Source organism: Apium graveolens, chromosome 10, assembly GCF_009905375.1.
Source record: "Apium graveolens cultivar Ventura chromosome 10, ASM990537v1, whole genome shotgun sequence".
NCBI lineage: Eukaryota > Viridiplantae > Streptophyta > Magnoliopsida > Apiales > Apiaceae > Apium > Apium graveolens.
This window is the reverse complement of record NC_133656.1, coordinates 199,289,087-199,311,961: the sequence shown is the minus strand read 5'-3', so window position 1 is coordinate 199,311,961 and position 22,875 is coordinate 199,289,087. Positions and strand designations below refer to the sequence as shown.

The window sequence follows — 22,875 nt, the reverse complement described above, 5'->3', positions numbered from 1 at the left end:
GTGCCTTATCGTTGGATGTCTTGACTTGCTCTTAGTTGAGAGTGAGATAAACAAACAAACAATGGCTTCTAACCACATCGGAGACAAGACAGTTTGCGTCACCGGCGGCAGTGGCTTCATCGGCGCTTGGCTTGTTCGTCTCCTTCTCGACCGTGGCTACACTGTCCACGCCACCGTTCAAAATCTCAGTAAGTCTCTCTCTCCCTCTCTCCCTCTCCTTCTCTCCGTCTCCCTCTCTCTCTCTCTATGGCTCCCTCTCTGTCTCTCTCTCATTGTATCTCATTACATTACATTTCTTTTAATTTATGTGAATTATTAAATTAATTATGATTTGATTAATTTGATTGTAATTTAGATAATGAGAATGAAACAAAGCATTTGCAAGCTCTAGAAGAACACAAATCGCAACGTCTTCGTCTGTTTCAGATTGATCTTCTCGATTATGATTCGATTGTTAAGGCGATTACTGGTGTTACTGGGATTTTTCACCTTGCTTCTCCTTGCACTGTGGATAAAATTCATGATCCGGAGGTTTGGTTTCGTATTCCATATTTACACATATTTGAGTTGCAGAAATTTAAAAACAGTAGAACCTTGATATATGAGTACGCATATGAGTACGCGAGACATGAATAGTATCAATAATTTAATACTTCTTGTCGATTCTAATATAAAACAGAGAGAATGTATATAGTAATTCGATTAATGAATAAAGTTCTCTGATTCTGATGGTGTTCATTTATCATACTTTTTGTCCTTTCTAACAAAGTTCTCTGATTTGATTAATGAATAAAGTTCTCTGAATGTATATAGACACAATGTATTTTTTAATTTGATAAATGAATCAAATTTTCAGGTTTGAATGGTATTCGTTTATGGAAGTTTATCTGTATTCAATATACTATACACATATAGTGTTATATATTGAAATGTTCAGTTGCGGATATTTAAATAGAAATACGCAATATGCGTTTAATATTTGAGTTTGCAGAAGGAGGTATTGGGACCAGCGATCAAGGGGACCAATAATGTGCTTGTGGCTGCCAAGGAGCTTGGAGTTAAGCGTGTGGTGATTACTTCATCTGTTTCAGCAATTGTTCCCAGCCGTCATTGGCCAGCAGATGTGGTTAAGAATGAGAATTGTTGGACTGATGTTGATTATTGTAAGCAGAAGGAGGTGCGCATGCTATCTCTATTGTTCATTTCTAGCTATGTGGATGGAAAATTGAACTTTTCAAATTAGTGGCTTGGTGTAAGTAATGAGTAATGACAATAGATAATTATCTAGGACTGAAGTTCAGTGTAACTCGGTGTCTATGCCAGATTCAGCTTTAATTGGGACTTTAATGAATAGAAAATTATCTTGATGTGTGTGTGCTATGAGTAATAAAGTGGAAGTGAAGGAAAAGAGTAAGACAAGAAATGGTGACACAGAAACCTCTTATTAGAGTAGTAAACTGTGGGCGGCAATGGGTCCACCATTCGGATAGTTTGGTGCAAAAAAGGGGTGCTGACCATTTTAAGTACAATGATCTTCTCTGGTAAGCTGAAGGTAGAACAAGAAAAGTAATTTAAATGCTGAGTGTAATGACAGAGAGGGGCGAGAGAGTATCCGTATGTTTTGGTAATGTGTTGAAATGAATGTGAGCCGAGATGCTCTCCGAAGTGCAGCTGAGTGTCTAACTGTTTACACAGGTAAAGCTACTATCCATTTGTGAGTAGAGAAGAAGGAGGGAGGGGGGAGCAGTTTCGCCAAGTCAGAACCTTACTGTTGAAGGGATTGACTTTCATGGAATTCAGTTCGTTGAGCTGACCCCCATGTTTGTTTCCATGACTGTTTTTAATTAGTACATTGTTGCGTATTTAACTTTAGATAGAGTCGATGTCTCCTTGAAGAATAGGGATAACTCCTCCAGGTTCCTCCTGGACTCCCGACATTGACTTGGTGTCATTGCCATTCTCGAAGTGCATGGGACACTACAAGCATAACGCTATGTACTTAATGTCATAGATTTGCGTCGAAGTTAAAAATGATACTTTAGAATCATGGTTATAGGCTTATAGCCTTATAGGACGTATCTGATTCTTGGGAAGAAGAGAGTACATAATAAATTCAAAGACAAAGTTTGCAATCAAGTTCACATAGGAGGCTAAATAGAGAAAAAAAACTGGAAACATAAAAATATATGTAGATTAATGCACTGATATTTTGTCTGTTCTGCTTTTGATTATGTATATAACTGGCCTTTAAAAATTCCTTTCTGTCCCAGTGGTTTAATACTTTTCTAAACTCATTTTGAGGCAGACTCATAGGTACTTACATATTTCTTGAAGCACTTAATTGATAAGAATAACCTTGATCTGAATGGGCTCGATAAATTGCTCATAGTTATTGGCTTCAACTTTTAACTTCAAACAAGAGCTAGTGATATTAACTCAGCTGTTAACTTGTACCTCTTTGTTCCATCTTTGCTAGTTATGGTATCCAGCATCTAAGACACTTGCTGAGAAAGCTGCCTGGGAATTTTCCAAGGAAAAAGGTTTGGATGTGGTTGTGGTAAATCCTGGAACTGTGATGGGCCCCGTTCTCCCTCCAACACTTAATGCAAGCATGTTAATGCTTCTTCGCCTTTTCCAGGGTAATTTTAAGGCACATCCTAGTTTTTATATTTATGCAATTACTGTTGGAAAATGTGGGTATTGAGCCCCACATTGTCAAGTCATTTTGAGCCGTTCTTGAGTGGGTGACGCTTGGAGTATGTTCTCTTCCGTGAGAGCTTTCCGAGACACTTTGAAACACTCAAAATGGTTAAGGGATGAATGAGATGTGATCATCTAAATTGGTCCCTTGAAGGTGAAAATGTAGAAAGGAAATCTTGTATCCCACATTGAGATGGAAAAGGGGTTTCCATTGCTTATATAGCACAACACTTTAGTAGTGTTTAAAAGTGTTAGTAAGGTGTTGCTCCATCTCCTACGTGCGCGCGCAAGGGGGTGCAAATTGTGGGATTTCGAGGGGTAATCCGAGGCTTGCGAAGCCTTCGGGCTTGCCCGCGTGTGCGACGTGCGGACACGAATGTAGTAGAAAATTGGCTCGAATAATCACGGACTAGTTTTGCTAATTTAATTTCCACCGGGCTCTTAAATAAATAATCATTATTCGGTATTTATTTTTATAAATACAAATATGAATTGATTTGACAGTTATAATTCGATTCAATTACGGATAATAATTGACTCTCGAATTAAATTTAATTAACGCGTTAATTAAATAAGAGAAGTAGTGCACACGTTTCTTTAAGCCTATATATTTTCGCTATAGGGTTTAGGGTAAAAAAAACTCAACATATACAGCCGTCCTCCTAAACACAACCTCTCTCTCTCGGTCGGTGATAGTTTCGTGCCCGTTCAAGCTCGCTGAAGGTGCTCGTTATCCGTAACGCCGCCGCTACCTTGTTTTATCCTGGGAGGCTATCGACTCGCACATACGGTGAGAGGCGAGATAGCTTTAAGGAGACAGTTTCAACTGGACTCGAGGATCTCTCTTCTGTTTATATCTTTTATTTCTCTGTTTGATTTCGTTTACTCACGCACACCCTTGTTTGATTTATATGTATTAATCGCAGTTTGTTTTCACAATCTTAAAGCTATTTCTTTTATACATCCGTATCTGCTTGTTTTGTTGAGTAACAGATCGATGGAGAACCAAACTGTGATTAACGCTGGAAACGTGATGGTTGATCCCAACGCACAGGTTGTAATACCTGATGGGGGTCACCAGCAGCCTCCTAACCCTGACGCACAGATCGTAGCATCTGATGGGGGTCAGCCGATTGTTGGACATGTGCCTTCGGGGCATGTGCCTTCGGGGCATGTGCCTATGGGACACACTGTCGTTGGGCAGTTCAGTGTACCCTTTGGACAAACGTCGACAGGATACGTTCCGTCGAACGTACATGCGGTGCCTACACCTGTAGTACAGACGCATGTTCCGACTGTCACACCTGTGGTGCCTGCTGCACCTGTTATGCCAACTGTGCCTGCTGCACATGCTGAAAAACCGTAGAAGTTCAACGGAACGAACTTCAAACGTTGGCAACAAAAGATGCACTTTTATCTGACCACGTTGCATATGGATCGCTTCCTTGAGGAAGAACCACCGTTGCTCACTGCTGAGTGTAACGTGCAGACTGTGTATGCTGCTGATGCTTGGAAGCACTCCGACTACATCTGTCGGAAATATGTGCTAAATTGTTTGTCTGACTCGTTGTATAACGTGTACAGCACGAAGCCAACAGCTAAGGCCTTATGGGAGTCACTTGACCATAAGTATAAAACCGAGGACGCTGGGGCAAAGAAGTGGATTGTTGGCGGCTTTCTTGATTATAAGATGACAGACTCTAAGACTGTGGTCAGTCAGGTGCAGGAACTGCAGGTGATCATTCATGACATTCATGCTGAGGGAATGGTCACAAGTGAGTCTTTCCAAGTCGCTGCTGTTATTGAAAAGCTTCCACCTGGATGGAAAGATTTTAAGAACTATCTTAAGCACAAGCGAAATGAGATGTCTATGGAAGATCTTATTGTTAGACTTCGTATTGAAGAAGACAACAGAGGGTCCGAGAAGAAAGTTAATGTTGCCACTGAGAAGGCAAACATGGTGGAGCATGCTCAAAGCTCCAAGCCCAAGAAGACTAGTTCTGGGAAAGGGGCAAAGCTGGCACCCAAGGGAGGGATTTCGAAGTCGAAATTTCAAGGGAAGTGCTACAACTGTGATAAGGTTGGTCATAGGTCTTCTGACTGCAAGAAGCCCAAGAAGCCCAACAAGAAGAAAGAAGCAAACATGGTTGATAATATCTCCAAGGAGATGGGTGATATAGACCTCTGTGCTACGGTCTCTGAAGTGAACGTGGTCGGTTCTAATCCGCGTGAATGGTGGATTGATACTGGTGCTACTAGGCATGTTTGCTCAGACAGATTTTCTCTAGCCTCAAAGCTTCTGATGCTGGTGAGAAGCTCTACATGGGGAATTCAGCAACTTCTACCATTGAGTGTGAAGGCACGGTGATCCTGAAGATGACCTCTGGGTAGAATCTGACTTTGAAGAATGTACTTTATGTGCCTGATATTCGCAAGAACCTTGTGTCTGGTTCTCTGTTGAATAAGCATGGCTTTCGCATTATAATAGAGTCAGATAAAGTTATTTTGTCTAGGAGTGGTATGTTTGTAGGCAAGGGTTATGTAACCGATGGGCTTTTTAAGCTCAATGTGATGTCCGTGAAGGACGATAATGAAATGAAGAATTCTTCTGCTTACTTGCTGGAGTCTCCTAATTTATGGCATGCTAGATTAGGACATGTAAATTATGACACTTTACGACGTTTAAGTGCAAAAGAATACATACCAAAACTCACTATTGATTCAAAACATAAGTGTGAGACTTGTGTTGAGGCAAAATTAACGAGATCATCATTTAAACGTAAACGTGTGGAAATGAACACCAAAGTGCTAGACCTAATATATAGCGATATATGTGATTTAAAATTCGCTCCAACAAGAGGAGGAAACAAGTATTTTATTACATTCATTGATGATTGTACAAAATACTGGTATGTATATTTGTTGAAAAGTAAAGACGAAGCTATAGATAAATTTAAAATCTATAAAGAAGAAGTTGAGACACAACAAACTGAGAAAATCAAAACGATACGAAGTGATCGTGGAGGTGAATATGTTGACCGTTTGGGGAATTCGTTTTTGTCTACTGCTTACTACATGCGAAAAATAACCATATTAATCGATATGATTGGTTATTATTTCACTCCTAATAGAAGGTATATTGATGAATTATTAATATCAATTATTAGAAAATTAAATGCCATTGAATGTCATGCATTTTGTTTTTGTAAAGGGAAAATTTAATTGTTTGTTGTTCTTAGCAGGATAACAAAAGATGGAAAATTTTGAGAAATATATCACTGATGTCACTTCTTATATATCAACCAATAATGAGAAAATCACCAAACTCCAAAAGAAGATAGAAACCCTGGTTCAGGAGAACCAACATTTTCTGAAACAAATTATGGAAGCTATAAAAGACAAAACAACTCTACAAGCTTCAGTTGCAATCCCTACAATAAAACCTATAACATTTTCATCAAAGCTTGCAACCATGCCATCACCTTCAACCAACATATCAACTACTCTGTCAAATTTATCAATGAGTGATAAGCTGAAACACTCACCTGAGATAGTGAAAACATATGAGCAAATGATGAAATATTATGATTATAATCTAATCCTGATATTTGCAGACTGACAAAATCTACAAAATATCCCAGATATATTTGTTGTGAAAATGCAAAACCTGACATAGTCTATAACCTGTTTATACATGGTTTTGTTGATAAGATCTTAACAAATGAAACCATGTATTGTATATCAAAGCTACCAAGTATAATTGTGAAATCCGTGGAAGCTATGGTACGGGAAATGGGAGCAGGCTCATACGGAATACAAGTTTTTGATGCATCAACTTATCTAGTTGGAAAACCCATAATAATATGTCAACTATTTAAATTGGGAAGAAATATGGCAGATCTTGTGGGAGAAACCAAAAGCTTGAAATTGCCAAATCTCTATGATATTAACAAATTCCAGGAATGGTTATGTGAAAAACGAGCCATTGGACTAGCTACCCTCAGGTCCAAAATACAAGATATATTACGAGCTCGGAAAGTTATAATCATTTCTGAAAGCCATGGTGGAGGTTTCACCGAAAGTATAATAACCTTATATTATGATAATATTATACAAAATTCAGGTACTATTGCATTAGAAATAATGCTTGATAAAATAGAAAACCTGAAATATAATCATGCAAAACATACTATTGAATATTATCAAAGAATAACAGGTCCTAGAAAGAGACCTATTATCAGTCTAAAAGATGATGATAAAGGGAATTCTGATCCCTTTGCATGATACAAAATGGTGTGATACACCAAAACACTGTAAATTGAATGGTGAAAACCAAAAAAAATATGAAAGAGTTATATTACCAGGAGATAGAAGATTCCCTTCAACAATAAAATATCAAGGCAAAATGACAAAAATGGAGAAAGAAAAAAAGAAAAAGCAGATTCCCTGGAAAAGATGACAGATCCTGCAAGATATCATGGCAGACACAGAAGATAAAGATGAAAAAAATATGAAGAGACGACAAAAGAAAAAATGGCAGACAAAGAAATGGCAGACAAAGAAAATAAAAGATTCCTGGAAAAAACCTGCAAAAGAGAATTATTAGTAATTATGTAAAAGAAACCGGTTATCCCGGTAATCTGTAACGATATAGAAGGACTACTATAAATAAGTCCATGCATGAAATGTAAAGGATATCTGAAATTTCTGAAGCTAAAAATTCTCTCTTTGAATATGTCTGGCTAAACTTCTTCACTCTCTATAATCTCTACTAAGAATATATCATAATAATAGAAAAGATTATTTTATATGTATTATATACAATCAGGATTAATTCAGAAAAATAATAACTTGAAGAATAGCAATATGGAAGAGACCGTGTGAGGACTCCTGCATCCAGCCAAGAATATCCAAAGGAGCTTGGAGAGCGTTAAGGATAATAGGGCAAGGGTGAGTTGAGAGTTCCGGTGACCAGAAAGCTATTGTAAGAGATAAAAATTCTGATTTAAATCTTATTGTGTATGATAGCATTATAAAATAATGTTCTCTAAGATTGTGATGTTTAATTAGTATGAGGTTATAAGGATGATTTAAATTAAAAAAAAAATGAATTCGTTTTTCGCTACTGCTTACTACATGCGAAAAATAACCATATTAATCGATATGAATATGTATTTTAATGCGCCTTCCCTCTTTAGGGTTGTTAGATATATAAACGATCCAGAAAAGAAACCTACCCCCAGAAATGGGAATTCGTTTTTGTCTACTGCTTACTACATGCGAAAATTAACCATATTAATCGATATGAATATGTATTTTAATGCGGCTTCCCTCTTTAGGGTTGTTAGATATATAAACGATCCAGAAAAGAAACCTACCCCCAGAAATTGGTATCAGAGCCAGTAATAGGAGGGAGATGAACAGTAAAAACACTGTAGCAAAAGTAGCCGTGAATAGTAGACAGTGAATAGTAAAAGGTACATGCATAGTGAAAATGAAATAAAATTTAAGGTTAAATGAGACCTCCGGCAAGAATAAATAGAGAAACGAATAAAGAATATAAATCTAAAATAATAGCAACTCTATTAATTTTATTTATAGTAGAAAACAAAGCAACACAATAGATGTGTAAGAAAATTTTATACAGACAATTAATAAGAAGAATTTGACTCATGGAAGATTTGAGGATACGATCAATTCAGTATATAGCTGATAAAGAACCAACATATAACAGGCTAATAAATCAACATATTGAAAGTTGTAAGATAAGCATGCAAATAATAAATGAAAAATTAGATATTATAGCTATGTTACGAACAACGTTGGAAGAAAGAGATGAAAAAATTAGGAGACTAGAGGAAGAAAATCTTTTATTAAAACGAGAAAAATTTATTAAAGAAACTAATTTAGAAATCCAAATAAAAGACTTAAAAGAAGTATTAACTGAACAATGTAGATTAATAAACGATTTGAGACAAAAAATTAAAAAATGAATTGGACAGATCCAAATGCAATAACTAGAAATGATAGAAAACTAAAGCAATTAATAAAAAATCAAGAAAAATTAGAAATAGATCTGGAAAAATTACTAGAAAGAAAAAATAAAATAACATGGACAAGAGAGAATAGCGAAGAAATTATGAGAATTTACCAATAAATTGGAAATATGATAATAACATTTAGAAATGATAAACTAAGAATACAAGGACTTAAAAGAATAATTTTAACAAATAATATAACTGAATAAAATAGAGATGGATAAAATGTCATTAAAAGAAATAAGTGAAAAACAAGATATATATTATCAAATGGATGAATACGAAGGAGGAACATCACAAACCCTAAGTTTTAAACCAGATATATATAATCAAATTCAAAGTGAAACAGAAGAATTAACAATAAAAAAGATATTCAAGACATCATATTTTGAAAGAAATAAGGAAGTTAGGTATATAGCCCAAAAACATGAGAATGTAATAGATATAGATACAATAAATCGAAAAACAAGAATAAATTTAATAACGGATGGATTAATAAAAAGAGAATTATCCAAATTAAAACAAAAGGAAGCAAATAAACTAAAAAATATATATTTTGGAGCAATAGAATTTACAATAAAAGCATATTTTCTGAAAAATATTGATACTCCTATACAGATATATGTATTGGATGATAGAATAATAGGAAATATACAAGATTCATTAATAGCGGTAATAAAAGGGAACTTGATATATCAGAAATTAAAATTTATAATACAACCCGATTTCAGTATATCACTAAGGGATGAAAATAAAGAAAGATCTTTAACATTATACTATAAGTTAGATGGAATAAAAATGCAAAAAGGAAGTAAAGTTATTAGTATAGAAACCAAAATGGTTTATGCTATGACTGGAAACCATCACGTAAAGAAACAAACGGAATTAGGAATAATAGTACCAAAATTATATAATGATATATTAGAAAAAATTGAACATAAAGAAGAATCTCAAATAACAATCCCAGAAGAAATTACAATAGATTTTAGTAATAGACAAATGATTCCAAGGCAAAGAATTAAACCAATATTAGAAGGATCTAGATTAAGTTTTAGAAAAGAAACCAATTTTGGGGGTAGGTTTATTTTCTGGATCGTTTATATATCTAACAACCCTAAAGAGGGAAGGCGCATTAAAATACATATTCATATCGATTAATATGGTTATTTTTCGCATGTAGTAAGCAGTAGACAAAAACGAATTCATTTTTTTTTTTAATTTAAATCATCCTTATAACCTCATACTAATTAAACATCACAATCTTAGAGAACATTATTTTATAATGCTATCATACACAATAAGATTTAAATCAGAATTTTTATCTCTTACAATAGCTTTCTGGTCACCGGAAGTCTCAACTCACCCTTGCCCTATTATCCTTAACGCTCTCCAAGCTCCTTTGGATATTCTTGGCTAGATGCAGGAGTCCTCACACGGTCTCTTCCATATTGCTATTCTTCAAGGTATTATTTTTCTGAATTAATCCTGATTGTATATAATACATATAAAATAATCTTTTCTATTATTATGATATATTCTTAGTAGAGATTATAGAGAGTGAAGAAGTTTAGCCTGACATATTCAAAGAGAGAATTTTTAGCTTCAGAAATTTCAGATATCCTTTACATTTCATGCATGGACTTATTTATAGTAGTACTTCTATATCGTTACAGATTACCGGGATAACCGGTTTCTTTTACGTAATTACTAATAATTCTCTTTTGCAGGTTTTTTCCAGGAATCTTTTATTTTCTTTGTCTGCCATTTCTTTTTTTCGTCTCTTCATATTTTCTTCATCTTTATCTTCTGTGTCTGCCATGATATCTTGCAGGATCTGTCATCTTTTCCAGGGAATCTGCTTTTTCTTTTCTTCTTTCTCCATTTTTATCATTTTGCCTTGATATTTTGTTGTTGAAGGGAATCTTCTATCTCCTGGTAATATAACTCTTTCATATTTTTTTTGGTTTTCACCATTCAATTTACAGTGTTTTGGTGTATCACACCATTTTTGTATCATGCAAATGGATCAGAATTCCCTTTTATCATCATCTTTTAGACTGATAATAGGTCTCTTTCTAGGACCTGTTATTCTTTGATAATATTCAGTAGTATGTTTTGCATGATTATATTTCAGGTTTTCTATTTTATCAAGCATTATTTCTAATGCCATAGTATCTGAATTTTGTATAATATTATCATAATATAAGGTTATTATACTTTCGGTGAAACCTCCACCATGGCTTTCAGAAATGATTATAACTTTCCGAGCTCGTAATATATCTTGTATTTTGGACCTGAGGGTAGCTAGTCCAATGGCTCGTTTTTCACATAACCATTCCTGGAATTTGTTAATATCACAGGGATTTGGCAATTTCAAGTTTTTGGTTTCTCCCACAATATCTGCCATATTCCTTCCCAATTTAAATAGTTGACATATTATTATGGGTTTTCCAACTAGATCAGTTGATGCATCAAAAACTTGTATTCCGTATGAGCCTGCTCCCATTTCCCGTACCATAGCTTCCACGGATTTGACAATTATACTTGGTAGCTTTGATATACAATACATGGTTTCATTTGTTAAGATCTTATCATCAAAACCATGTATAAACAGGTTATAGACTATGTCAGGTTTTGCATTTTCACAACAAATATATCTGGGATATTTTGTAGATTTTGTCAGTCTGCAAATATCAGGGTTAGATTTATAATCATAATATTTCATCATTTGCTCATATGTTTTCACTATCTCCGGTGAGTGTTTCAGCTTATCACTCATTGATAAATTTGACAGAGTAGTTGATATGTTGGTTGAAGGTGATGGCATGGTTGCAAGTTTTGATGAAAATGTTATAGGTTTTATTGTAGGGATTGCAACTGAAGCTTGTAGAGTTGTTTCGTCTTTTATAGCTTTCATAATTTGTTTCAGAAAATGTTGGTTCTCCTGAACTAGGGTTTCTATCTCCTTTTGGAGTTTGTTGATTTTCTCATTATTGGTTGATATATAAGAAGTGACATCAGTGATATATTTCTCAAAATTTTCCATCTTTTGTTATCCTGCTAAGAACAATAAACAATTAAATTTTCCCTTTACAAAAACAAAATGCATGACATTCAATGGCTTTTAATTTTCTAATAATTGATATTAATAATTCATCAATATACCTTCTATTAGGAGTGAAATAATAACCAATGTGTTTTTCTATTTCTAGAAATCCTTTATATGCTTCTTCTAGTTTTTCTGTATTATTTTCATCTAATCCTTCGAGAGCAAAACTTTTTATGAATTCTACAGCTTCTGAAGTAGTAGTCCATATTATTAAAGATCCCGATATTATTTTCCATGGTTGAGCTTGTCTTCTTGTATATTCTATTTTCATTGTTTATTTTCTCTGCTAAGATAGTCAGCTAACACATTTTTTGTTCCTGATATATTTTTTATTACAAAATCATAACAACATAAAAAAGATTGTCATTTTCTTCTTTTATTTAATTCTGGTAATAATTCTATTTTATTAGTAATAAAGGCTTTTACTTGAGTATTATCTGTTCTTACTACAAATTTAACAGGTAATAAATGATAATGAAACTTCTTAATCCCATATTTTACAGCTAATAGTTCTTTTTCATATATGTGGTAGTTTGATTCATTAGGTTTCCAAGTTCCTCCTGCATATTTTTTTATCTATGTCATCCTTCTCATATGCTATTAGGACTGCTCCCCATCCTATATCGCTAGCATCAGTATATAATTCTAAATGATCTGTATCTATGGGTATTCTATGTTTTGGTAAATCTTTCACCTTTTCCTTAAGAATTTTTATACAGTTTTCATGTTCTTTTGTCCATTCAAAAGGTTTATTTTTTGTTAGTTCTGTAATGGTTTTCTTAATTTAGGTAAGTCTTTAATATGATCTGAGGCATAATTTACTATTCCTAAAAACTGTTGTACCTCTTTTTTATTTTCTAATTTATCCTTAAAATTTACAATCTTTGTTACTATATGATCTTGTAATTGTATACCTTCTTTATCTATTTTGTATCCTAAATATTCTATCTTATTCTTAAAGATTTCAGATTTCTTTTCAGACAATAATATTCCATGCTGGTTTATTGTTTTTATAAATTGCTCTAAATGTTTTATATGTTATTCTAGAGTTTCACTATATATTAATATATCGTCTACATATACTATGCAGAAATCTTTTAATTTTCTAAAGATTTGGTCCATTCTTCGTTGAAATATTTGTGGCGCATTTTTTAATCCAAAGGGTAATACTATCCATTCATAATGTCCTTGCGTAGCACTAAAGGCTGTTAAAGGCCTTGATTCTTTGGTTAATTTTATTTGCCAAAATCCACTTTTACAATCGAATTTACTAAACCATTTCTTATTTCCTAGTCTATTTATAAGATTTATTTTATATGGTAAGAAATATCCATTAAATATAGTTTTCTTATTTAATTCTCTATAGTCTATTACCATACGGGCTTTTCCCCTTTTTAGTTCATTATGTTTTCTTACAAGAAAAGTCGGGCTGCTATGTGGACTTTTACTTTCTTGTATTAATTTTAGTTTTAATAATTCAAAATTATCAAATTCTTTTTGGTCTGAAGGGCTATACCTTATAGGTTTAGATCTTATTATATCATTAGGGTTTAATAATATTATTTCAGCATATATCTTTTCCTTATCCCATAAACTCATAGGATTTTCTCCGAAGTTGGATTTTAATAAATTATTATATTTTTCAGTTAATTCTTGTAGATTATTATTTCTTTCTATTCTTAAATTGTTTATTCTTATAGTACTTATTGACATAATTCTTTTTAATACTATCCACTTATTACACGAAGTTTGTAATGATAGGGTATTTGAAGTTACTATATGTGTTTTAAAATAATCTAAGAAGTTATTTCCTAATAATATAGATTGCTTCATCTTATTCTGATATACAATAGGTAAATTGAATAATGTTTTATTTAGCTTTATTCTCATGTTTTTTGCTATTACATCTAATTCTTTCTTTTGTTCATTAAATCCTAATACCCTAGTTCTATGTGCATTAGATTTTTACCATCTATATGAAGCTAAAACTTCCTTTTTTACTAGACATAGATCTGCTCCACTTTCTATAAATATTTTTTGTTTTAGGAATTTATATTTTTTATATTCTACATCTGCTTCTATGTATATTGCTACCATTCCTCTCAATTGCTTTCACTAGATGATTCATAATTTATAAAGTTTATTTCATTATCAGTTTCACTAACATAAAACTCTTCATATTCATACCATCTATTGTCATCTTCTTTAATTTGTTCTATTTCCATTATGAATTGTGATGTATTTATATATTTTACTTTCTTTTCTTTCAGTTTAGGACATTTATTAGCATAATGTCCTTTTTCATTGCAATTCCAACATTTACATTCACTTATATCTTTCTTTTTAAAAGGTTTTCTTCTAAACTTTCTCTTATTTTTATATCTTCTCCTATTTTCTGGTGTATTTCTAAATTTCCTAAATCTTTTTCTCTTATATCTGTTGTATTTATAAGGATAATTATTTCTATTTTGTTTGCTTCTGTACCTATCATATGATTTTTTCTTATTATACCTCTTCTTATAGTTACTATAGGGTTTTTTATCTTCACATCCAAATACTAGTCTTCTTTCAGTGAATCCACATATTTCTCTTAATCCTAGTTTTTTATCCTTTTTAACCTTCTGTTTTACCCTATATTCTTCACATTTTCTCATTAGATATCCTCTTAGTACTCTTATTCTTTCACCCAGAGTGTTTTCACGAGGTTCTAACTTATTATATTCCTTAGTTATCTCAGTATTATAAGGTTCTGGTAAATGATCATAATATAATTGTTGATATATATGTCCTTCTTCAGGTAAGAATCTAGCTTCATAAAAGAATTTAGTAAAACTTATAGTATATTCTGGTAACTTGTTAATTTTACAGCATTTCATGTTATTTAGATTCATTATTATTTCTATTTTTCTTTCTATTAGAACTTGGTCTCTAGCTACTATCCAAGGTTCTCCTAAGAATTCTCTTTTTAATATCATATCAAATATTTGTAACATTGATTTCCAATCCGTTGCATACCTTAGTACTTCAGTTTTTAACTGATATTCTATGGATTCTATCCAATATGCTACCTTTCCAATTAACGTTTTTGAGATCAAGTTATAAGTATATTCTAACTCATCTGTATGAGTGGAGTTCATTAATGCTATATACATTCCTAAATTCCAATCAGTTATTCTCCTGCTAATTTCTTGTTCTTCATATACATTATCTAAGTCTAAAAAGTATCCATTTAAGTTTACGCCTTGTGACATTGATCCTATGAATTCTTTAAATTCATTATGTTGTCCTATTGGTATGTGTTTTGGTATCGTGTTCCTATATCTTGTTATAACTTCCATATTATGGTCGGTTACTTCTTCTTCCGGGTAGTTATTCATCTCCTCATTTTTTATTCTTTCAGTTTCTATATCAGTATAATTATCTTTATCTTCTTGGTCACTATTAGATTCTTGTTTTATTACTGCATTTACATTTTTCATTCTTTCTAAAGCTTCTATTATATTTTTATTTTCTATTTCTATTTCAGAATTTTCCATAAATTTTTTATAAATTCTGAGTCTGACATTTTATTATTTGTTGATTCGCTTCTTCCAACCATTTCCAACATCTATCCAATATTTACTAGTATTTTTACTATGTTCTTCTAATTTCTTAATATCATTTTCTAACTTTGTTTGTCTTTCCTTATATTCTAAGTATTTTATTTGTGAATCTATTTCGCTCTCTAACATACTCTGTATCTTCTTTAACTTTTCTTTCTTATTTCTTAATTTTTCTTGTATATTCATAGTTTTTCTATAAATCTTTCTTTTCCTTGATCTACTATTTTTATTCCATTATTATTAATTTTATAATTTATCATTTTTAAGAAGTCGCTCCCTAATAATAATTCACTCGAACTATCATATTCTATTACTCCTATGTTTATATTATATTCCAAGTCTAATATTTTAAATTTTAAATTAGTACATTTAGTAATAAATATTTCTCTATCATTTTCTGCATATCTGTAAGTCTGAGGTTCTATCCATTTACAATTTTCTTCATTTACCTTGCTTATATGAATAAAACTTTTGGTAGCTCCTGTATTAATTTCTGCTATACAGTCTCTTGTTATTGTTTCGTCAAATATTATTATTTTTATTTTCAAACTATCAGTATCTATCTTTATTAAATCTATCTTTCTACTCGTCATACTCATTGATCTAATTAATCTTATAGGATTTTGTTCTTTTCTAAAACTTAATCTAGATCCTTCTAATATTGGTTTAATTCTTTGCCTTGGAATCATTTGTCTATTACTAAAATCTATTGTAATTTCTTCTGGGATTGTTATTTGAGATTCTTCTTTATGTTCAATTTTTTCTAATATATCATTATATAACTTTGGTACTATTATTCCTAATTCCGTTTGTTTCTTTACGTGATGGTTTCCAGTCATAGCATAAACCATTTTGGTTTCTATACTAATAACTTTACTTCCTTTTTGCATTTTTATTCCATCTAACTTATAGTATAATGTTAAAGATCTTTCTTTATTTTCATCCCTTAGTGATATACTGAAATCGGGTTGTATTATAAATTTTAATTTCTGATATATCAAGTTCCCTTTTATTACCGCTATTAATGAATTTTGTATATTTCCTATTATTCTATCATCCAATACATATATCTGTATAGGGGTATCGATATTTTTCTGAAAATATGCTTTTATTATAAATTCTATTGCTCCAAAATATATATTTTTTAGTTTATTTGCTTCCTTTTGTTTTAATTTGGATAATTCTCTTTTTATTAATCCATCCGTTATTAAATTTATTCTTGTTTTTCCATTTATTGTATCTATATCTATTACATTCTCATGTTTTTGGGCTATATACCTAACTTCCTTATTTCTTTCAAAATATGATGTCTTGAATATCTTTTTTATTGTTAATTCTTCTGTTTCACTTTGAATTTGATTATATATATCTGGTTTAAAACTTAGGGTTTGTGATGTTCCTCCTTCGTATTCATCCATTTGATAATATATATCTTGTTTTTCACTTATTTCTTCTAATGACATTTTATCCATCTATATTTTATCCAGTTATATTATTTGTTAAAATTATTCTTTTAAGTCCTTGTATTCTTAGTTTATCATTTCTAAATGTTATTATCATATTTCCAAGTTGTTGGTAAATTCTCATAATTTCTTCGCTATTCTCTCTTGTCCATGTTATTTTATTTTTTCTTTCTAGTAATTTTTCCAGATCTATTTCTAATTTTTCTTGATTTTTTATTAATTGCTTTAGTTTTCTATTATTTCTAGTTATTGCATTTGGATCTGTCCAATTCATTTTTTAATTTTTTGTCTCAAATCGTTTATTAATCTATATTGTTCAGTTAATACTTCTTTTAAGTCTTTTATTTGGATTTCTAAATTAGTTTCTTTAATAAATTTTTCTCGTTTTAATAAAAGATTTTCTTCCTCTAGTCTCCTAATTTTTTCATCTCTTTCTTCCAACGTTGTTCGTAACATAGCTATAATATCTAATTTTTCATTTATTATTTGCATGCTTATCTTACAACTTTCAATTTGTTGATTTATTAGCCTGTTATATGTTGGTTCTTTATCAGCTATATACTGAATTGATCGTATCCTCAAATCTTCCATAAGTCAAATTCTTCTTATTAATTGTCTGTATAAAATTTTCTTACACATCTGTTGTGTTGCTTTGTTTTCTACTATAAATAAAATTAATAGAGTTGCTATTATTTTAGATTTATATTCTTTATTCGTTTCTCTATTTATTCTTGCCGGAAGTCTCATTTAACGTTAAATTTTATTTCATTTTCACTATTCAAGTACCTTTTACTATTCATTAGTTACTATTCACTGTCTACTATTCACGGCTACTTTTGCTACAGTGTTTTTACTGTTCATCTCACGCCTATTACTGGTTCTGATACCAATTTCTGGGGGTAGGTTTCTTTTCTGGATCGTTTATATATCTAACAACCCTAAAGAGGGAAGGCGCATTAAAATACATAAATGATCGTGGAGGTGAATATGTTGACCGTTTGGGGAATTCTGTTAACAACATGGTATAATCCATGAGGTCACTGCACCATACTCCCCTCAGTCAAATGGTGTGGCTGAGAGGAAGAATCGCACACCGAAAGAGATGATGAATGCGATGTTGTTAAGCTCTGGGCTTCCACAATCGATGTGGGGAGAAGCCATCTTAAGCGCAAATAATATTTTAAATATTACGATGCGCAAGAATAAGGATGTAAGTCCTTATGAAATGTGGAAGAAAAAGAAACCAAGTTACCAACACCCGAAAGTGTGGGGGTGCCTTGCAAAGGTACTGATCCCTACACCGAAGAAAGTGAAGATAGGTCTAAGACTGTGGATTGTATCTTCATCGAATATCCTCCACACAGTACTGCATATCGGTTTCTTGTTCATGAATCTAAGATTCCTGATATTCAAAAGAATACCATTATGGAATCAAGGAACGCCTCATTCTTTGAGACGATGTTTCCCTGTAATCCAGGAAACCAACCTACGACGTCTAAACGATCTCATGAGTCTGTAGATGACGATAATGAGAGTGACGAAAGTGAAGACGAAAATGTGGGGTAGTGAGAAGGAGCAAAAGACAACGAACGGAGAAATCCTATGGGTCTGATTTTATGACCTATTTGCTCGAAAAAGGTGACCCAAAAACCTATAAGGAGGCGGTTACCTCACCTGATGGGCCTATGTGGAAAGAGGCCATCAAGAATGAAGTTGATTCATTTATGCAGAATCATACTTGGGAATTAGTGGACTTGCCAACTGGTTGCAAACCATTAGGTAGCAAGTGGGTTTTCAAGAAGAAGTTGAAAACTGATGGCACTATTGATAAGTATAAGGCCAGACTTGTAATTAAAAGATACAAGCAACAAAAAGGCCTTGATTACTTTGATACATATTCTCCTGTAATGAGAATAACGTCCATAAGGATGATGTTTGCTATTGCTGCAATGCGTAATCTAACTCTAGGATGCTCGGACTCTTGTAAAAGGATCGGACACGGACACGGATCGGACACGGATCGGAGTGTCAGACTCTTCAAAATTTAAATTCGTAGACTCGGGGACACGTTTAATAAGGATCAGACACGGGGATATGGACACTTCAATTTTTTATTTTAAATAAATTTAAATTATATATAAAGTGTTTTCAGAATTTATGTTGAGTTATGTTATTTAAAAAAAAAACAAAATTACGAACTTAAATTCCATGAAATAACTATCAAAAAACCAAGTAGCAGCAATTGCAACAATAATTCAAATGAAACAAACTTAGTGATAAAGTTTTGAAAAACAAAGGAAAACATATGAGATGCCACAATGCATCTTTAGGACTTCAAAATTAGTCTAATCATTTCTCAACATTTTCTTCTCCTTCTCCACCTTCCTCATTAAACAACATATCCTCGGCATTAGGATCATCAATAAATATATTAGCAAATGCTTCTGCATATCCATCATCAATATAAAGTGAATCTCCACCTTACAAAAAAAGAGAAAATATTAGCATTAGTTAGAAAAAAATAAATAAATTGGCTGTAAAGTTCAAAAATCATACCAACATCCCAATATTTCGAAGGACCCTTAGTGTATTCTTCACTTTTACGAGATAGCAATCTCAAATTACTATGAACATACACATGCTCTTCGGTTCTACTTGATGCTAATTTGTTCCTCTTTACACTTTAAATATTTCCGAAAGAACTCCAATTTCTCTCGCAGCAAGAGGAAGAAGCAGGTGGTGAAAGTAACTTGAAAGCCAAGTTTTGCAACATTGGTGTTTCAGACCCATAACTAGCCCACCTACTAAGTGGTTCCTCATGAATCCTAGCATCCATAACATGAGACTCCGAAAAAAACCCAACGCAGCAGAAAACATTCCATATTCAGCATTCACCTTTCTTAAATCATCTGGATTTGGAAACATTTTTTTAAAGCACTTGGCCCTATTAAGAGAAACCTCCTGGTCCTCATTTGGGGCCACTCTCGGAACAATTCCACTACCACTTTCCAACCATGATTGACTATAATATTTAGGAACAAGTGAATGAGCCATGCAATGAAGAGGGGTGTTAATTTTATTCCACCTTGCTTCCAAAATATGTTGAATACCATTAAAAAATGAAGATTCACCCATTTTTAAATCTACCCCCTCTTCCTTAAAAACTTTTTCCCTTACTTCCTCAATCATTGTGTCCCACATATCATAAATTAAGTGCAAACATGGAGTATCAGTATCTCCCAACCTTATCATGTTATATATAGGAGATGTGAAGCCTATAAAATACTCAAGCTTATCCCACCATCGATCAGAAATTACACACTCCTTAACATGATCAGCCTTGGACTCTAAGTTTATTTTTCTAAATGTTTTCCAATTAGGATCTAAAACTGTTTTTTCAAGAGAAGTTTTAACTAACAATAACCTTTGGGCCATGATGACATGGGATGCAAAACGAGTCTCGGCCGTTTTAACCAACATATGATTTGAATGCTTTTGAAACAAAGTGAGGGCCTTGCCATGATTTAGAATGAACATAGTGATTTCATCACAATCAGAAATTAAGGTAGAGATCCACTTACATTTTTCAAAGTGGTTGGAGTTTACCGTTGGTTCGCAAATGGACTTGAGAGCCAAATTAAGCGAGTGAACCACACACGGAGTCCAGGAAATGTGCGGGTACTTTGCCTCAATGCTTAAACCAACTGCCTTGAAGTTAGCAGCATTGTCGGTGATGATCTGAACCACATTATCGGCCCCTTCTTGATCAATAACATTCAGAAACAAACTTGCAACATAATCAAAATCTTTTATATTGCCACTTGTATCAAATGATTTGATGAACATAGAAATATGAATTGATTTGACAGTTATAATTCGATTCAATTACGAATAATATTTGTCTCTCGAATTAAATTTAATTAACGCGTTAATTAAATAAGAGAAGTAGTGCACACGTTTCTCTAAGCCTATATATTTTCGCTATAGGGTTTAGGGTCAAAAAAACTCAACATATACAGCCGTCCTCCTAAACACAAACCCTACATCTCTCTCTCGGTCGGTGATAATTTCGTGCCCGTTCAAGCTCTCTGAAGGTGCTCGTTATCCGTAACGCCGCCGCTACCTCGTTTTATCCTGGGAGGCTATCGACTCGCACATACGGTGAGAGACGAAATAGTTTTAAGGAGACAGTTTCAACTGGACTCGAGGATCTCTCTTCTGTTTATATCTTTTCTTTCTCTGTTTGATTTCGTTTACTCACGCACACACTTGTTTGATTTATATGTATTAATCGCAGATTGTTTTCACTATTACTCCATTAATGCTTAAAAGATATTTTACCTATGCAAATAACTTTAAAGAGAATTTAAGAATTTTTTTAGAATACAGGTTTGTTTGAACAACAAGGGACAAGTCAGTTTGATATTTTAAATGTTTCTGAATGACTCTTTGTAAATTAATGGTGCAGAAATGCATTACATTTCTCACAGAGAATGTTTTCAATGAAGAAATTCATTTGATCTATATCTTTCTTTTACCAGATTCAGCTTCTCTAAATTCGTTCTTAAGTTAGCCCCAGAAGTGTTTCTGCTTTTAGGGCATGCAGTCCGTCTGAGTGATAAAATTTAATTGACAGAGCTTTGGGCATGTAAGCCTTACAGACCTTTAAAAGAGACATGACAACTACCGTAATCAGGCAGTTTATTCTTTTCCCTTAAAATTAATGACAATCCCGTATATTTTTGTGATCTAAATTCTGCCCTTGGCTTAAGATGTCGAGGATTGATGGCTCACTGGAGCCACAGGTGTGTAGGTAATTAAGTTTCTGTAATTGAAAGATATGGCTGCAATGTAAATTTAACTGTAGAATTTGGTTTTGTATGCTGAACTATTTAAAAAATTAGTTATTACATGTACTTTAGTATGACCCGAGTTTTCTTCTTTAACCGGAAAAATCAACTATCAAAGATTCCTGTTTTTATGATTTATGTAAATATTATACTTGCATATGTTCAATACTCTCTGTATTGTATTGGCTTATTCAAATCTTGCATGACATCAACCAACTGGATTAATTATATTTTTAAAACTACACTTACTTTCTTGGTAGTTTAAATTTTACAGAACTTCTCTTCTTCATTGATTTTGTAGTCTAGACTTCTTTGTTAGACTACCAGAGTTATATTTCCTGTACTTGTTTGCAGGTTGTACGGAAACTTATGAGGACTTCTTTATGGGATCAGTTCATGTTAAAGATGTGGCCCTAGCTCATATACTAGTTTATGAAAACCTGTCAGCAACTGGAAGGCACATGTGTGTTGAAGCCATATCTCATTATGGCGACTTTGCGGCGAAGGTTGCAGAATTGTATCCTGAACATCAGTTTCCTAGGTAGTGTGTCAACTTCATTGAAGCTAATGTTTTACTGATAAGAAATTGATCACTGTATTCAGAGCTTAATGTTATTTCTTTCATCTGTCTCCAATGGATGATAACTTGTTGCTTAAACAAATGCTTATTATAACAGCATACCAAGGGATACCCAACCCGGGTTGTTAAGATCGAAGGATGGAGCGAAGAAGCTGATGGACTTGGGATTGCAGTTTACTCCGATGGAGCAGATTATCAAGGATTCTGTAGAAAGCTTGAAGAGCAAAGGGTTTCTGTCTTAAAGTAGACATTAAATTGTGCCATTGTGGTCACAGTGTCTTGACAGGATCTACAGACTGTACAATAGATATTTCTAATATATTAATGTACTATCATGTAGACATTGTAGTGACTGGAAGAATAAAATTTAATCTCTTTATAGCTTGAAGAGAAACCAGGTTTGTAAGAAAACAGGTCTGCACCTGGCTTGAATGTTGTACCATATACGTTATGCTTGATGTCTGCATTCTGCTTGTCATATATCTTGATGCCACCTACTCACAAATTACAAAATGCCAATATCATTTATTTAT

At 32.8% G+C, this 22,875-nt stretch overlaps 1 protein-coding gene across 1 annotated transcript; it reads left to right on the top strand.

Moving 5' to 3' along the window:
* On the top strand, window positions 1-22,822 carry LOC141693272 (phenylacetaldehyde reductase-like). The gene is made up of 6 exons (XM_074498309.1): window positions 1-188; window positions 356-531; window positions 992-1,177; window positions 2,477-2,639; window positions 22,117-22,303; window positions 22,440-22,822. Exons 1-6 carry the CDS (start codon window positions 62-64, stop codon window positions 22,582-22,584), a joined length of 984 nt encoding a protein of 327 aa, XP_074354410.1. The 5' UTR covers window positions 1-61; the 3' UTR covers window positions 22,585-22,822.
* The last annotated feature ends 53 nt before the right edge of the window (window positions 22,823-22,875 follow it).